The sequence below is a fragment of the Candoia aspera genome, chromosome 1 (assembly GCF_035149785.1).
Source record: "Candoia aspera isolate rCanAsp1 chromosome 1, rCanAsp1.hap2, whole genome shotgun sequence".
In the NCBI taxonomy this organism is placed as follows: domain Eukaryota; kingdom Metazoa; phylum Chordata; class Lepidosauria; order Squamata; family Boidae; genus Candoia; species Candoia aspera.
This window is the reverse complement of record NC_086153.1, coordinates 335408237-335426854: the sequence shown is the minus strand read 5'-3', so window position 1 is coordinate 335426854 and position 18618 is coordinate 335408237. Positions and strand designations below refer to the sequence as shown.

General features: G+C 50.5%; 1 protein-coding gene across 1 annotated transcript in view; it reads right to left on the bottom strand.

Moving 5' to 3' along the window:
- The window catches only part of LOC134487453 (semaphorin-4E-like), a 63191-nt gene that overhangs the window by 21436 nt on the left and 23137 nt on the right, over nucleotides 1–18618 (bottom strand). The window contains exons 3-4 of the mRNA XM_063289267.1: nucleotides 13969–14068; nucleotides 12299–12409 (exon numbers count right to left, since the gene is read on the bottom strand). Coding sequence (XP_063145337.1) covers nucleotides 12299–12409; nucleotides 13969–14068 — 211 coding nt within the window. The remainder of the gene's footprint in view (nucleotides 1–12298; nucleotides 12410–13968; nucleotides 14069–18618) is intronic.

Here is an 18618-nt window from a genome sequence, read left to right as displayed (position 1 = left end):
TGAAGTCACGAAGAGTCGGAAGCGACTGAACGAACAAACAACAATCCCTAACACTAATCCACTGAAAAAACCGAAGATAATAGTATTTTTGGAGAAGGTACAAAAGGATCCAGTGAATCTGTTTCCTCTTCTTTTCAGAGGTTTCAGGGCCATTTCAGGTCTATTTGCATGACCAGCAATCAATGTCTCTCTCATACTATTCCTAGTTTAAACTCATTGACAGATACAAAAGGCAGAATAGATTTTACAATCCTCTATCACCTCATCTTAGTTTTGCTTTAAGATGTTACAATTTTCCTATAAGAAAAAAAAAGGTGAAGAACAGTTCAGTGGTAGAGTTCATATTTTGCATATAGGTTCAATCCCTGCAGATCCCAGGCCTTGGAACAGAGTGATTGTAGACCCCCTTTCAATTACGCTTGCCTATGGCTGGGTGTATTGTTCTTCCAGTCAGCCAGGACTTTTCTTACTCGTATGTATGTATGTGTCTCTGTGTGTATAGTGTGTGTATGTGTGGAGAGAGAGAGATAATTCTTTGTTTTCCAAGGATTGCACACACCATAGCTTTGCAAATCTGTACACAATGCTTTATTGCAGCATGCACCTTCCCCAACAACAGGCTATTACTCTGGGGCAACTCCACCCATCTAGCATTTGCAAGTTGCTGTTAACACGTAAATATGTCTTTAATGCTTAGTCCTTTATACTCAATCTTTTAATACTCAGTTCAGACAAAGGTCTCAAAGTCTATAATATAGCATGCAGCCTTTGCCTTTTTCCAAAAGTTCTTGCGCTGGTTGAGTTGAGGTGCTGTTTTAGTGTGGTTGCTTCCTTCTAGTTGCTACTGAGCAACCAGCAAAGCTCCAAGCTCCAGGCAGGACTCCCACCAGGATATCCTGCTCACCACAACCTGTGGTCCTGGGAGCTGAATGACGGTCCTCTTGCCTGCTTGGAATAGCTGCCAATCTCCAGACGTCGCCTCCGCTTCCCCATCTGTATGCTGCTTGCTTATCAGCTTGCTTGCCTCCCACCCACACACCCTTTGCACTCTGTCTTAGCATGTCCTTGAAATTGCCAGGGTGTGGCTTAATTATCACAGGCAGCTGGAACACTGGTTTGGATGCTTGTTAGTAACAAAGCTTTTAATTAAAAAAAAATAAAGCTTCTAATAAAAAATAAAGCTTTTAATTAAAAAAAAGTAACATTGTGGGTTAGTGAATGAATGTATGAGGGAAATGGGTTGAGAAATGTTTCTGCTGCCTTTCCCAACTTTATGCCCTCACATACATACATACATACATACATACATACATACATACATACATTGGATTAATAATAATAATAATCGCTAATAATAACAACAAAGTCAAACTGACCAAAAAAAGAGGAATTTGATTGACAGAGTCAATTCCATCATTAGATAGAAGGAAGCTGCTGTAATAATATGGATTTCAGATTGGTCACCCACTTTACTGTATCTAAAGTGCACGGCTCTCAGGAGCAACCTACCACTCTACTTGGCTGCTTTATATCAATGGCATGCCACATATTTGAAGCTCAAAGCACTCCATTCTGACCCTCCTGGAAATGTTTTAACGCTGTTCCAACCTTTCTGATTCTTCTGAGCTTGAAATAACACTAGATCTCCCCTTTGAGCCTGAAACAAAACAGCTGTTCAAACAGGAAAACTTGAAACATTTCTAAAATGGTCTGGATAGCATTGGGACACTTCCAGTAAGCTTGGGACAACTCCTTTTGAACTGTTTCAATTCAAAATGCTTTGCACACCCCAACTTTTGCAGCATGTGTGCTGACAGATGAGAGCTGTTGCGAGTCAAGACATTTTTATTTCTTTTTAAATTTATTATTAGATTTGGAGACTGAGTCCCTAAAAACACTGGGTGCTTTACAGTACACAGAAAACCCAAACAATAAAAAGATGTAAAACAACCAAAAAATTAACCTGGTTCCTCAGATAACCAGACCCTAAGCCATGTAGGGCTTTATGGATGATAACCAGCACCTTGAATTTCACTGGTAACCAGTGAAGCTCACAAAGCAGGAATGACACATGGATGTAATGTGATGTGCCCACCACTGCATTCTGGACCAGCTGTAGTTTCTGAGTGGTCTTCTAGGGTAGTCCGATGTAGACCACATCAATGACTGTCTGAAGGGCCTCTCACTCTAAGAAAGAGTGCAACTGGTACACCTGATGGAGCTGTATAAAGGCCCTCCTGGCCACAGCTGCAACCTGCTCCTTGAATAGGAGCTGTGAGTCTAGGAAGATCCCTAGATTGCATATCAGTCTTGAATGGAGAACTGTGACCCCATCGAAGACCAAGGATAAAAAATCCTCAGATCCAGGAAACCCAAACAACCACAGCCACTTGGTCTTGTCAGGATTGAGTCTGAGTCTATTTGTCTCCATCCTGACCTGAACAGCCTCTAGACACTGAGTCAAGACGTTGCCAGGATCACCTAAATGGCCTGGGGTCAGGATATACAACTAGGTATTATCAACATATCGATGACACCAGACCTCAAACCAATGGCTGACATCACCCATCAGTTTCAGATAGATGGAAAACAGAAGAGCATTGAGCTCTGAAGCATCCCACAAGCGAGGGACCAGGGATGGGACTTCTCACTGAATGGAACTAACCACAGGGGAAGGCACTCCAGGCCTTTCATCTCCCAGAACTCATGAGAAAACCAAGAAGCACTCTAGAACTGGTGCCTGAAGAGAGGCCACATAGGACCAATGCAGTCACATGCCTGTTCCAGGTTGCAACCAAGGTCTCAGCCAAACTGTCCACCAGATCCTAAGTTTACTCTGAAATCCAATAGGGTCTATTAGTCTCCTAGGATGAGCTGATCTATTAGGCCTATCTCCCTGCAGGGAGGGGTGACACCACCAAACTAGAAAGTAATTAGGGATTGATCTGTCCATGGCAATGGAATGATGGTAATGTCCTCCACTACCAGATCATATCACAGCAGCCCTGAGGCAAAAGACAGGTCTAATGTGCAACCACCAGTGTGTGTCAGCCCCTGTCATGCGCTGCCTACCTCTGAATAACCTTCAGACACTGGTTTGCGAATCAGGCTCTGGTTTATTGCAGGGCAGGTACAGCGTTGGTAGAAAAAAGCTGAGAGTGACAGGAGCGCGCCGGTGCGGGGTTTAAATACCCCGGGGGGGGCCTGCGGGGGGGGGTTTGGTTTTGCTGACCTTGGTTGCGGTTTGTCGGGGTATGCCCGGTGAAATGCTCCGGTCAGCGCCCCCTCGCTCACGGTCACGTCACCCCCCTTTGTCCCATGCGTTGCCCTGCCGGTGGGTGAGGGTTTCCGCGATCGCCCATCATCAGGTTTCCATTCTTCTGCTGATTGCTTTCAGCTGGGCGATCCCCGTTGTATTGCCGCTGATGGCTTGGGTGGCTCCGTGATCCGTTTAGCTATTGTTTGTTGGCCGTTAGTCGTTGTGGGTTGATGGCTACTTAACTTGTACCCCTTCACCTATTTCCTTGTCATTGTCATGTGTGCCATTGCGCTGATGACTTTAGCTCAACGGCACTCATGACATACTGCCCCCCTTTCGAATAGTGTTCTCCCCCGGTTTTCTGGGTTTTCCCCGTGGAGCTGTCAAAACGCCACATTTTTTTTTTTTTTTTTTTCAAAGTTCCCGCCGGAGTAGTTGTCGCCCCTCCCTTTGCTCCTCCCTCACCACGTGCCTTCCCAGGGTGTGTCCATGGTGCGCATGCTCGGGTCCTGACCTGGCGTGCGCATGCTCCAGCCACACCCTGTTTGTTTGGCTCAGTTCGGCGAGGCGAGAGGCGTGGCTGGTCGGGTGCTTCTCAGCTCCAGGTAGGGCCCTTCTTTTCTTATTTAGAGTGCGTCGCCTTTGTTGTGTCTCCTGGGCGTTGCCCCCAGGTTGCCCTGTTGACTTGCTTGCCACTCCCCCGCGGCCGGGGGGCGGGGGGAGGGTGCTGGCGATCGTTTGTCACCACCCCGTGGGCCCGGGGCGGGGGGAGTGAGTCCCGGGGGGGGGAAGGTCCACCCAAGTCGCGGGCTTGGGGGGGGCCCTTTCCCTTGGGGCACGGGAGGCGGGGGGGGCCTGCGGGGGGGGGTTTGGTTTTGCTGACCTTGGTTGCGGTTTGTCGGGGTATGCCCGGTGAAATGCTCTGGTCAGGTCAGGCGCGTTAACGTTGTGCGCCGCCACCCATTCCGGGTGGGGGAAGTGTTTCCACCTGACCAGATAGTGTAGAGTTCCTCGTTGCTTGCGGGAGTCGAGAATGTCCCTTATCTCGAAGTGGTGTTGCCCGTCGATCATTAGCGGTGCGGGCTGTGGCGTGCTTGGGTGCCATCGGGAGGTGGTTGCCGGTTTTAGGAGGCTGGTGTGGAACACCGGGTGGAGTCTCCGGAGGTTGTGTGGCAGGTCCAGGCGTATTGCTACCGGGTTCACTATTTGCGTGACTCGGAACGGCCCGATGTACTTAGGCCCCAGTTTTTTCGAGGGTTGGGTTGACTTTAGGAACTTGGTGGATAGATAGGCCATATCCCCCGCCTGGAACGTCGGTTGTTGGCGCCGGTGCTTGTCGGCCTGCTCTTTGTAGGCAGCCTGTGCCTCCTTCAGCGCCGCCGTGATTACTGGCCATGCTTCCGCGATCTTCCGTCCCCAGTCGCTAGCGTCCACCTGGGGTTCCGGGGGTTGAGGTAGCTCCGGTATGGGGACGAAGTCGCGCCCCGAGACTACTTCGAACGGAGTTTTCCCCGTGCTCGTGTGGACGGCGTTGTTGTATGCGACTTCGGCGAACGGGAGCAGTTCAGCCCAGTCGTCTTGGTGGTAGTTGGTATATGATCGTATAAATTGCTCTAAGGTGGCATTAAGAACCTCAGTGGCTCCGTCCGTCTGAGGGTGCCAAGCCGTAGATAGGGCCTGTTGGGTCCCCGTCAGCTTCAGGAAGGCCCGCCAGAATTTGGAGGTGAACTGTGTGCCCCTGTCGGTCACCACACGTGCGGGACATCCGTGTAGCCTGTACACGTGGATGAGGAAGAGTTTGGCTAGCTGTTGTGAGGATGGGACCGACGTGCAGGGGATGAAGTGGGCCTGCTTTGAGAAGTAGTCCTTCACCACCCAAATGGCCGTTTTCTTCTGGCTGGGTGGGAGGTCCACTATAAAATCCATAGAGATTTCCTCCCATGGGCGGGAGGGTTCTGCCACCCGTTGCAATAGCCCCGCGGGTTTGCCTGGTGCCCGTTTGGCCCTAGCGCACGTTGGGCAGGACGCCACGTAGGTTTTTACGTCTCGCCTGAGCGCGGGCCACCAGAATTGACGCCGTGTTAGGTGTAGGGTCTTGAGGAACCCAAAGTGTCCCGCTTGCTTGGCGTCGTGTGACCTATGCAAGATCGCCTGGCGTTGCGAGTCCGGGACGTAGATTCTGCCTTCCCCCCATGCCAGGTCTTGCACCATCGTTACCTTGTCGGGGTTTGCCAGGAACCAGGGGTCGGTTTTGAGGGCGGCAGCGAGGTCCGTGCGCATTCCCCCTGGTAGTTGCGGTTGGCTTCTTTCCGTCGCCGGTTGTCCCGCTGTCGGCTGCGCCGTAGAGTCGAGCTGCCTCCGTGCGCCGCTTCGGGTGGTCACGGCCATCCCCAGTTGCGAGGCGGATAGGACCGTCCCAATGGTGTCTGGGGCGGGCTCTTCGTCTTGGGGCAGTCGGGAGAGGGCGTCGGCCAGGAAGTTCTTCTTGCCCGGCATGAACTTCAGCTGGAAATCAAAGCGGCTGAAGAATTGGGCCCATCGGACCTGTTTTGGGCTAAGGCGTCTAGGCGTTCGTAGGGCCTCGAGGTTCCGGTGGTCCGTCCAGACCTCGAATGGTTGGGTGGCTCCCTCGAGTAGGTGTCGCCAAGTCTCTAGTGCCGATTTCACCGCGAAGGCTTCTTTCTCCCAGACGTGCCATCGCCTCTCTGTCTCGGAGAACTTCCTTGACAGGTAGGCGCATGGTTTCAGGAGTCCCGTGGGGTCTTTCTGTAGCAGGATGGCTCCCAGGGAGAAGTCTGAGGCGTCGTCTTGGACCACGAACGGCCGTTCTGGGTCCGGGTGCGCGAGGATTGGCTCCGTAGTGAACAGCGCTTTCAGTTTGTCGAATGCGGTCTGGCACGCGGGAGTCCAATTCAGCACTGTGCCTGGGTTCTTGGCGCGTCGGGTGTCCCCCACCCCTTTGGTTTTGAGGAGGTCCGTTAAGGGGAGGGCTATCTCAGCGAACCCCCGGGCGAATGACCTGTAGAAATTCGCGAATCCCAGGAAGCTCTGTAGTTGCCGTCTGTTGCGGGGCCGCTCCCAGTTTAGCACCGCTTCGACTTTTGCGGGGTCCATTTCGATGCCGTCCCCGGAGATTCGATACCCCAGATAGTCTAGGCGCTCTTTGTGAAACTCGCACTTTGTAGGCTTTGCATAGAGCTGCGCCCTTCTGAGCTTGTCGAGGACTTGCCTGACTAGGGTTACATGTTCCTCGTGCGTTTTTGTGTAAATAAGGACGTCGTCGATGTAGACCAGGACCCCTTTAAACAGATGTTCATGCAGTACCTCATTGATGAGCTGCATGAACACCCCAGGGGCCCCCGCGAGTCCGAAGGGCAGTACCTTGTACTGGAAAGCGCCTAGGGGGCAGTTAAACGCCGTCTTCCATTCGTCCCCCTCCCTGATTCGGATGCGATAGTACGCCTCGCGAAGGTCCAATTTGGAAAAGACTTTGCCCGTGGACAGGTGGGCGAGCATGTCCTTCACCAGGGGTAAGGGGTATTTGTTGGACAGGGAAGCCGCGTTTAGGCCCCGGTAGTCGGTGCAGAGCCGTAGGGTCCCGTCTTTCTTCTCCCGGAATAAGACGGGGGCTCCGACCGGTGAGCATGCTGGCTCTATGAATCCCCTGTCTAGGTTTTTATCGATGAACTCCCGGAGGGTTGCCATCTCCTTCGGGGTCATCGAATAGATCTTTGGTCGAGGTAAGGGGACGTCGGGCAGTAGGTCGATCCGGCAATCCGTCTTGCGGTGGGGGGGTAGTTGGTCAGCCTCTGCCTCTCCGAAGACCTCGGAGAAGTCGGCGTATTGTTCTGGTAGGTCTGCTGTGGTAGCGGCGTTGTCTTGTGTGGTCGCCTCTGCTCGTCCTACCGTGGGGTTGCTTTTGCCAGCTGGAACTGGTGCTCGATACTCGCCGTCGCCGAATGTGAAGGTGCGGGTCGCCCAGTTGATCCGCGGGTTGTTTGTCGCGAGCCATGGCATCCCCAGGACTGCAATGGGCCGTCCGATGTGCGTGACTACGAACGATGTGCGCTCGGTGTGAGTGCCCATTTGCAGGGTGACCGGCTCAGTTTGTAGCGTGGCTGATTTCCCTCCCGCTGTAGAGCCGTCCAGCTGGTGGAATGCCAGCGGCGTGGGGAGGGGGAAGCAGCGGAGGTCGAGTTTGGCGACTAGGTCGGGGTGGATGAGGTTTTTTGAGCACCCCGAGTCCACTAGTGCCGCGGCCGTGGTGGCTCCGTTGCCGGCAGAGAGTTGAATTGCTGCCAATATTACGGAGCTTTTGTCGTTTCGTTGAGGTGGTCCGCGTTGCTGTCCCACCGCCTGCCTCGCCACGCGTCTCAGAGCAGGCGGGGAGCATTTCCCGCCGGCTGGTCGGGGTCGGTATTGTCCTCTTCCCCCCAGTAAGCGTCCCAGCCCTCTTCCGGTGTCGCTGTGGCCACGGTCATTCGGCGGTGAGGAGGCGGCCCCGGGTTGGGTGGTTTGGGGCTAATTTTCGGGGTGGGCTTGGGCGCGCTGGTCGGCGGTCGGTTGGCGAAGCAATCCGCCGTCTTGTGCCCTAATTTGCCACACCTCCCGCAGGGCTCCCGGTTGAACTTCTTTTTTGGGTATATGGGGCCGGCCATCCCCCCGTGTGGTGCGGGTACCTTTTTCCCGGCATAGTTTGTGTCTTCCGTGGTTGTCATGAGGAAGGTGCGGTGCGCGTGTTCGGCTTTCCCCGCGAGGTGGATCCACCCGTGTAGCGTTTCTGGGTCGTCGCGGTAGAGGGCCCATTGGAGAACGTCGCGGTTGAGCCCCCTTTTGAAGATTTCCAGCAGGGTGGTCTCGGACCAGTCGCTGACCTTCCCCGCGAGGGCTTTGAACTCCAGGGCGTAGTCAGGGACCGTGCGTGTGCCCTGTTTAAGTCTTTGGAGTGCGCTTTTCGCCCGTACTTTGGCTAGGGGGTCTTCGAAGTAGTTTTTCATCTCTTTGATGAAAGCAGGGAAGGTGGCGAGGGCGGGGGAGCTGGACTCGTACAGTTGGACGTACCAGTCCGCCGCCCTGTCTTGGAGTTTGATCGCCACGGCGGCGATCTTGTCGGCCTCGGAGTCATAGGAGTGTCCGTGCCTCCCCATGAACTCCCTAGCGTTGGTCACGAAAAACGAGAGTTTTGTGGGGGTCCCATCGAAGAAGATGGGGAAGTCCTTTGGGGCCCGGGCGTTTTGTGCGGCCCCGCCTCTCGCTTCCCGGGGTGTGGTGTCGGCCGCCTGTGCCGTCTGCTGGCTCTCCGCTGGCCCGTGTGGGTTCGGTGCTTCGCTCGGGGTGTGGGCTTGTGCGGGGACGTCGTTGGGTGGCGCGGGGGGCATAAGCGCCTGGAGCATGGTCCGGAGTTCCGTCAGTTGAGCCCGCATGGCCGCGAGTTCAGCTCGTGCCTCCTCGTCCACAGCCCGCGCCGCCGCTGGGGCCGGTTCCGTTGGCGCGTCCTCGGGGGTGGGTTGCCGGCGGGGTTCATCGTCCCTCTGCCGCGGGTCCGCTTCCTCCGCCGTCTGATGGGTGTCTCCGTCGTCCTCCTCCGTGTTGAGCGCCGTGGGGCTGTCGCTCCACGCCCGTTGCTGGGGTGCGATGTGGAGCGCGGGGTCCTCCGCTGGTTTCGGAAGTCGTGCTGCTCCCTCCCGCGGTCGGGTTGCCTCCGTCGCCATCTCCCCTTGGGGTTGGAGCTGAGGCTCGGGTCGGGTGGGGTGGGCGTCCATGGCTCCGGGAGTCCGCGGTGCCTCTGGCCTTGGTCGGTCCTCCTCTGTCTCTTGCCGCGCGGCTCGCCCTCCTTGCCCGCGCCGTTCCGGCCTCATCTTGCTGGTCTTCTCGCCGTCTACTCCTCCCGCGGCTCGTTGTCGTCCGGTGGGGCTCGGCGAGGCTGAGTTTATGACTCTCAGCTTTATGTCATGCGCTGCCTACCTCTGAATAACCTTCAGACACTGGTTTGCGAATCAGGCTCTGGTTTATTGCAGGGCAGGTACAGCGTTGGTAGAAAAAAGCTGAGAGTGACAGGAGCGCGCCGGTGCGGGGTTTAAATACCCCGCGCCGGTCAGCGCCCCCTCGCTCACGGTCACGTCACCCCCCTTTGTCCCATGCGTTGCCCTGCCGGTGGGTGAGGGTTTCCGGGATCGCCCATCATCAGGTTTCCATTCTTCTGCTGATTGCTTTCAGCTGGGCGATCCCCGTTGTATTGCCGCTGATGGCTTGGGTGGCTCCGTGATCCGTTTAGCTATTGTTTGTTGGCCGTTAGTCGTTGTGGGTTGATGGCTACTTAACTTGTACCCCTTCACCTATTTCCTTGTCATTGTCATGTGTGCCATTGCGCTGATGACTTTAGCTCAACGGCACTCATGACAGCCCCTCAATGACTTGGGAGAGGTCCATAGTTGCCATAAACTCCTGAGCTGCCCAGGAATCAACATTGCCTGGTGGCAAATTAAAGTCCCCAAGAACTAGCTGTCAGCCCAGCATTGGAATCTAGCCGCAAAAGCAGGGATGATGCTGAGCAGCAGAGAGGACAGTATACCTGGAACAATCCCAACTGTCTCCTACAGCCTAACTTCAACCAGAAGGTTTTGCATCTGGTTATCTGCAGACCAGTGCCTCTAGGAGCCCTCAGTGACTCACAGATGACAACAGTCACCCCACCCCTCCTCCCCTGGGGTCTCCACTGATGCAAAATCTGAAACCCAGGTGGGCATGATTCTGAGAGGGGAACCACCACCACCACCCAGGTCCAACCAGGTCTTGGTTATGCACACCAGGTCTCATCCATTAAAAGGTCATGGGTGCGGGCAGGTTTATTACAAACCAACCTGGCATTCAAAAGCAGCAGCTGGAGCCTAGGGCCAACAAGGATCTAATTATCTGGTACAGAGGGAGAATGATGCGGGCCAGACGTTGGGATCACTTTCAAGCAGCATCCCCAGTGTCCCGAGGTCTGGCCCACTCTCAGCAGGGCCACAACCAGGGTCTGTGTCATCCAGGGCAAACATGGATTCCGCACCCATTTTGGCGCCTGCCCAGCGCGGCACGTGCCCCGCTTGCCCCCCTCAGTTGCGGCCCTGACTCTCAGATGACTGGCACATGTACCCCTGCTCATCAGTCTCAACCTTTCTGCCTGCCCTCCCTGCCCCCATGTTCCCTCACACTCACATCCACATTCATCCACCAAACCTACACCACACACCCGCAGGGACCCAAAGTCCCCAACCCTGCACAGGTGGGCAGAGGTTTTAAAGCCCCAGATCAGTGGGTAGGCAGGAAAAGAGCAGGCCCCAGGTACATGTGAGTGGCCCGTGAACTCAAAGCCACACAAGGGCCAACAACATGGGCCACTCTCTCAGGCCAAAAGCACCTCTGAGGCGATCAGCACTGCTGCCCAACCCAAACCTCTGGGGAGGTGGCAAAGAGTACACAGACTGCACCAGAGTCTGAGACGATATTGGGCCTCGCCTGATTACAGTCCCGTTAAAGTTACCTTGCTACCCCAGCCTCCCGCTTTGCCAGCCTTGTTCACCCTGCCATGCTGACCACTGCCCCTGGTATTTCAGCTGTCTGCCCTGCCACAGCCAGTCAGTCCGAGAACTGCAGTGCTTCAAGCCTCGAACTTCTCTGCAGCCCCCTTGGCCCCCAGCAGGCCTCTGCAGCTGCTCGACGGCTCATGGCAGGACTCGCTTGGTTCTGGTCTGCTCTAGGCAGCTGTATCTTGGTATGCATCTATGGTACTGCTGGCTCCATTGACTCCACTGGTGCTGCCCACGTCAGCAATTCCAGCGCACACAGGTCCAGAGCTCCCAAATCCTCTTACAGGACCTAATCAGAATCTCAGATGCCTCCATCTCCAGCCTGGAGTCATATCTACCCTGGTTTCTAGTCACTTTCCACAATTCCAAGAGGTTTTTGACCTTAAAAGCCTTATAAGGTATCTGCAGGACTGCCTTCTCCGAGCAGAACTGATCCATCCAATACATTCATTTCAGAGGGAAATACTATGGGCTCCCACTCCACAAGTGAGACCTGTGCAGACTAGAGAAGGTGGCCCCTACGTTATGGAAAAGCCTCATTTCCCCCCGCCCCTGCCCCCAGGAACAGGTTGATGGCTACCTTGAGTCTACATTAAAAAGGGGTTGAGATGGAGCATTTATTTATTTGTTTGTTGGACTTATATGGCCACCCATCTTAAGAAGAACCACTCCGGGCAAGTCACACAACAATAAAAGCCAAAAAACAGTAAAACCAAAACCTGGTGCCTCACTATCCCTCTCCAATGCATCCGATGAAATTACACCCGAGTTCCAACCTCACCCTATCCCAATGCTTGATTACCTTATGTAAATTGGTACAGTCTAATAATGATGGAAATTGACTTCATATTTTGTTGTGTTTTTATCTGTACAGTTTGTTGTTGTTACAGCTGTAAAATGCCAGAGGTCTGGATTCTGGTGATATATCAATATGAGAAATAAATAAATAAATAAATAAAAATACTCTAGGTATACTCTAGGGTATTCTGGGTGATGTTTATAGAGCAGCCAGCCAACTTGCTGACCAGAGAATGAATGGGGATAGCAGCATGTCCATTATTTTAATATTTTCTAAAACAGCCCTTACTCCAAAGCTCTCCAACTAAAATCTGCAACAATTCTATTATACAGCTGTTCTTGTCTAACAACTAGGTTATATTTTCAAAGTACTGTCTTGTGCTACATTTACTACCCTTCCTTATCCTCCCTGATAAAACTGGAAAAAAGACTTCTCTTTTCAGTAAAAACTTACTTATTAAGCTACTATTATAGCTCCAGTATGCTCCTTATAGTGTTATTTTCTCATCAGACAAATTTGTCTAATGCTGACAACTTTAATTGTATGTTAAAATTTTTGTTTGTGACAATGTGCGACACTGGCAGCTGAGATCAGAGTATAGACTAAGTTGAGGAAAAAAACACTACTGTACACCACTTGCTCCATTAATTACATACAAAAATGTCTTACCATTAAGCCAAGATGCTTTATACTCTGTCCTTAAAGGATTCCTGAAACTCCTCGATATAATTGGCTCTGTACCCAAGAAGTTATTTGAAGTGGCTGAATAAAGTGCACCATCTGAGACGAGGCAAATAAAAAGAAGTATCTTTTTAGCCCTGCCACAATTTACAAAAGGAGATGCATATATTGTGTGTGCTATAGCTCAAGGATAAATATAGAAGCGAAAGCATAGATCACACAAGTGTGAGCCATGCCCTTGTCAAATCCCATCTCCTGGCCACTGCTGCAAACGGCACCTTCGGAACTGAATAACATGCATGCAGGTTGTGGGAAGGTCCATGATCAGCATCAACAATATGATGCTGGACTGGAGTCTCACAGCGACTTTTCCTTTAAAATAAAAGTAGAAATACATTAAACACGGTTGTTTAACAATGTGAATAGCATAACATTAGTTTGGGCTTCAGCTCTCCCCACAGTATGATGAACCATGCAAAGCAATTAAAAACCTGCTTAATCTAACTTTGATTTAGCAAGTCAAATGTTGCTATATTTTATGACAAAACCTAAGGGAAGTGGAAGAGGAAAGCGACAGATAAAGGCGGATATGTGGTATCAAAAACAGTATAGGAATGTCATTAGAAAAACTACACTAATAAGACAGGTCAAGATTGTATTAGTCCATACAATTGCCAGGAATTGAATTTGACTCAATGGCACATAACCAATCAAAGATTTCACGATAAACAGCATGAACACAAAAAGCCATCCTCACAACAGTGCAGGGCCAGCAGCATAGCTTTCTTCAACTTAATGTGGAAGTACTAGGGCCAGCATCATGGACTGGCAAAGTCAATCCCTCCTACTCCACATCTGTTTCTCCTCACCCTTGAGCCTGCTATGTATCCTTCTTGCTATTGCTATCTCTTCAGCTGTGCCTAAAGGTGACTTAGCACTGACAGAAGCAAGAAAAATGGACTGAACTCAGAGAATGGAGACAGTAACGATAATGAAGACTATGTGGAATTGCAGTGGAGGTGGGAGGAGGTGGTTGAGGATGTTTTGCGTAAGAGGTACCTACAGCCTTTAGCTGGGACTGACACTTCTGACTGCTGTCAGCTCTTTTAGCCTCCATTGCAAAAATACGGTTGATGGAACGAAGCAGTGGTCAAACACATCAGCAAGTTCCAAAAGTAGCAGAAAACAGGCAGCTGGGTTTAAAAGGTCACAGTGATTGCCCAATCACAACAGAAAATGTTCTGAAAGTGTAGCAGCTTTTTCTTTCTTTTTAATGATTTTTAAACTGAAAAGCTGCTGCTTGCACAACAGGGTTAACACTCTTCCCCCCACTATGACCTTGCACTTCATCTGAAATCTTTCGAATACAGGGAAGAACAAAAGCTAAAAGGAGACAAAGTTGAAAAAGAACAAATATGCCATTAGCACCTTCCAGAAAAATCCCACATCAGCTGGCTGTTGAGGAAGAGCTGATAAACAGACAGATTGCATATACAATTAGTTTCCTGATAGCTTTTTCAAACCCGTCTTTTATTCAGAGCCTGATAAGCAACATCACATCGGAAATATATTCACGCTAATTTGAGTAATCAGTGCTTGACACCGTGACTAAGTGAGAAAGATACCAAGCCATTTTGCGGGGCAAGGAGAAAACTTACCAACCATTAAGGAGGCATAACTCATAGTTGGTTCATATGGACATCTTCCTCTGTTTTCTGTAGCTCTTGTACGCAGCTTTAATTTCATATTATCAATGACCTATTTTAAATAATTCCCAGAGAGTAGTTGTATTAGCGATTTGTTCACACATCTTGCTAAACCGTGGTTTGTTATCCGTTAAAAGGTGAAGACCCCTTGACTCCATTCGACCTCCAAATGGAGTGTGAATCTGGATGATTGAAGGCACCATTGTGAAGCAGATCTTTACATGAAGGCAAAGACCAAGGAAGTCCTACTGAGAAAAGTCTCAAGACTGGAAACCAGAGGCTCCTAGGAGGGAGCCACCAGGATGCTCTCCATATTCTGATTCTGTGAAAAACCCTGGTTATCAAGGGGATCTGTGGAAAGGCACAGGAGAGTCCTAAATATCAACTGACAGTAGCCCATCAGCTGTTTCCACTAGCTGTCAGAAATCTTGAGGGAAAAAAAATCCCAATTTTGCTGTTGATTGGGTTGTGGATCCATGTCCACCCGATTGAGCCAGATTTCTGTTAAGTGTAGAAACCTGATATGCTCTACAATAGCACAGAAAGGAAGTGAGAATCTGCTCATAAGCGAAGAATGGAAGCCTTACTCATCAGACAGCATCCCCTTGGAAGATGCAGAAACTAGGTTTGATTGTCCTAACACATAGTGGAACTGAACAGAGAGTGGAAATTGGACAATGCTATGATGACTGTATGGAATTAAAAAAAAAAGAATGTTACTTAGGATTCCAAAGCATTGCCAGCTCTGTCACCTTTCATGAGCAATGTACTACCCATCTCCATAAATTAGCGTCAGAGATCACAAGAGTGCACTGGATGGTCTGCACAGGTTTTCCCATATGAAAAGCCAAGGTTAGCCACCCGTGAAGGGAAGCATTTATCAGTATGGACACCAGAATAAGCTTATGAGAGTATTCTCACTTCTCAGAACTATGTCAATATGTACTCGCATGAGCCCCTGTAGTCTGGCCAGGCCTATAAGGTCATGCCTCTTGGCACGCAGAACCTAACTATCCTTTATAATGTCTGTTTTCTGTTGATCCGGAGGAAAAAAAAAAATCCAGTTGAATGTCTAGAATGGCTCACAGGTGGTGCAATCTGTGTGAGGAAGCTGTATGACTCTTCTCTAAGTTTGCTTATTGCCTCTATGTCTGTTCTGCCTTGTTGTAGAGACAATGTAACAGACAATGTAAGTTGTCAAGGTACGAACACAGTTTCCTGCAATGAACATAGTTTCCTGCAACTGTAATCTTAATAAACACTCTTGTTCCAGAGGATATCGATATACTACTAAACGTCTCGTGTCTGTTTGATACTTTGTAACCTTTAACTAGGCAAAACGGTGCATCATAGGGCAACAATTTTTGAACCAAGGTACCACAAATGGCCTAAATTAAAGAATGCGTCCAAAATCTGAGACCCATGACTCCTGTGGAATAGATATTTGGCAAATTTTAAAAAACATTTTAAGACATAAAAATTGTCATAAAGCATTTTATTACATCTTTATTTATTTATTTATTAAACAAATTTATATAGCCGCCCAACTCACACACAGTGACTCTAGGCAGCTTGGGAGTTAAAAAACAATAAAACAGGAAAAACTAATAAACCTCCCCACCCTGGCAACAAACTATGTTTGTTTATTCAATTTATATGGGTGGCAATATAAACTGAATAAACAAACAAACAAACATAGTCTGTATCAGCCATTGCAAGGCAGCTCGGGAGTTCATGGCCACCATGGTGGCCATGGGCCTGTCTCAGATTATTTGGGACCCAACTCAGGACAGTGGCCTCACACCAGACTTAGTTTTCTTGTCAGAGCAGTGGCAACGTGATCTGAGGGGAGAGTCACATCTTTCTCCCTTGTCATGGTCAGATCATGCCCTGGTGACCTCAAGATTCTCTCATGCCACCCCCCTCCGCAGGGAGGCAGGACCCATTTGATTGGTCCACCCCCAGCGACTGATGGACCTGGCACAGTTTCAGAGGGACTGGGAGTTATACCCAAGGATCTGCTGCACAGTCCAGCAGAGGCTCTGGCTGCTGCCTGGAATAGGGAGGTGGCCGGGGCCTTGGACAGGATCGCGCCTATGCGGCCTCTCTTGTCCCATTGAACCCGACACTCCCTGTGGTTTACAGAGTTGGGGGTTCTGAAGAGGATTAAGAGACGCCTAGAGCGCCGCTGGAGGAAGGCAAAGACCGAATCTGACTGAACACAAGCTAGAGCCGCTATTAAGGCCTACCTTGTGGTGGTAAGAGTGGCAAAATGTCAGTATTTCTCCGCTCTTATTGCATCCGTGGAATGCCACCCAGCAGCCCTGTTTAAGATAACCCAATCCCTTCTGGGGAGAGGTGTCTCAGAAATCAATCTACAGGGCCATGCTGAAGAGTTTTCTCGGCACCTGCAGGATAAAATCGCTCGGATCCATTGCAAGTTGGACTCCTAGCGTGGTACAGAGTCTGTGGAGATACCTAGGGTACGTGTCATGAGTACTGATGGCGAGCAGGAGGGAGCCTCTATCCAGTGGGGGAAACGCATGCGTAGTACTGAGGAATTAAGCAGCCATTCAAAGAGACACAGATCAGACCCGCCTTAACTTTTGGGGTTTATCTGTCTGGGTTTTTCCCACACTTCTTCAGTTTGTTAGGATTCTGTTTAATGTAGCAGTAATAAACACTAGAGACCTACTCCTCATCTCAGCGTGATTCCTGACTGTTAGGACAGTACATACTTACCTTGTTATCTGGGAACAGTGTGACTCTGTTGAACCCCAGGACAGGATCTTTCAGTCTGTAAATGCCACCACTTGCCAATTAGATCCATCTCCCTCCTGGCTGGTGAAGGCAGTTTTGGAGGTGACATGTGGCTGGGTCCAGGCAATGGTGAATGTATCCTTGAAGAGGGGGTGTTTCCAGCAGCCTTTAAGGAAGTGCTGGTGCACCCTCTCCTCAAGAAACCATCCCTGGACCCTACTATACTGGATAACTTTTGCCCAGTCTCCCACCTCCCCTTTTTGGGGAAGGTGGTGAGAAAGTGGTGGCATTGCAACTCCAGAGGGTCCTGGATGAAACGGATTATTTGGACCCCTTTCAGTCAGGTTTCAGGCCTGGTTACAGGATGGAAACGGCATTGGTCATACTTATGGATGTTCTGTGGCAGGAGCAGGATGGAGGCAGTGCATCCATCCTTGCTCTTCTTGACCTCTCAGCGGTTTTCAATACCATTGACCATGGTTTCCTTCTGGACCAACTCAGGGAGTTGGGGGCGGGCGACGTGGTCTTGCTCTGGTTTGCCTCCTTCCTCCAGGGCTGGTCCTAGTCAGTGTTGATAGGGAGCAAGAGATCCAGCCCACAGCCCCTTCTTTGTGGGGTGCCGCAGGGCTCAGTACTCTCTCCGCTCCTTTTTAACATCTACATGAAACCACTGGGCAAGATCATCCATCACCACGGGATGAGGTATCATCAATATGCTGATGATACCCAATTATACATCTCCGTCCCAGGTAGTGATGCTGTGATCAACTTCTCCGAGTGTCTGGGGGCTGTGGGGGCCTGGATGGGGAACAACAGACTTCGGCTGAACCCTGGTAAGATGGAATGGCTGTGGATCAATGAATCCTGTTTTTGGGAGATTGGCAGTGTGGCCCCATCTTTAATTCTGGATGGGGTCACACTGCCCCAGGCAGATCCAGTGCATAACTTGGGAGTCCTTCTGGACTCACGACTCCTGCTCGAAGAGCAGGTGGCAGTCATGACCAGGAGGGCCTTTGCGCAACTCTGTGTTGTGCTCCAGTTACACCCTTTCCTGGAGCAAGAGGCCCTTCGAACAGTCACTCATGCCCTGGTTATCTCCCACATAGACTACTGTAATGCCCTCTACATGGGGCTACCCTTGAAGAGTATCCAGAAGCTACAGCTGGTCCAGAACACAGCTGCGTGGGTAATTCTTAGTGCCCCAAGAGTGGTACACGTAACACCTTTACTGTGCAAGCTGCATTGGGTTCCAGCTTGCTTCTGGGTCCAATTCAAAGTGTTGGTTATCACCTTTAAAGCCCTACATGGCACGGGGCCAGGCTACCTAAGGGACTGTCTCATCCCCATTACATCGACCTGTCCCACCCAGGCATGCAGAGAGGGCATGCTACGGATCCCATCTGCTTGAGAGTTCCATCTGGTGGCGTCACGGAAATGTGCCTTCTCTGCAGCAGCTCCTGCCCTTTGGAACATTCCCCCCAAGGAGATGAGACAGGCCCCATCACTCCTGGACTTCCACAAATATTTAAAAACCTGGTTTTGTCATCATACCTGGGGCAGGAAGGAGAACAGCTCCTCTTAGGGATGACTAGCTCCCTAGAATTGCCCTGTTTTGCTTATGGATTGAGAGAGAACTTTGCCATCTGGATTCTATTACATTTTAGTATATTTATATTTTATATTTTATTGTTTATTTATATCATTATATAGTATTTATTACATTGTGGTTGTTTTTTACTGTAAACTGCCCAGACTTCCTCCTTGTGGGGGAGATGGGCAGTGATAAATTTGACAAATAAATAAAAAATAAAATTTAATTGACTCCATATCAATCTGGGGTCC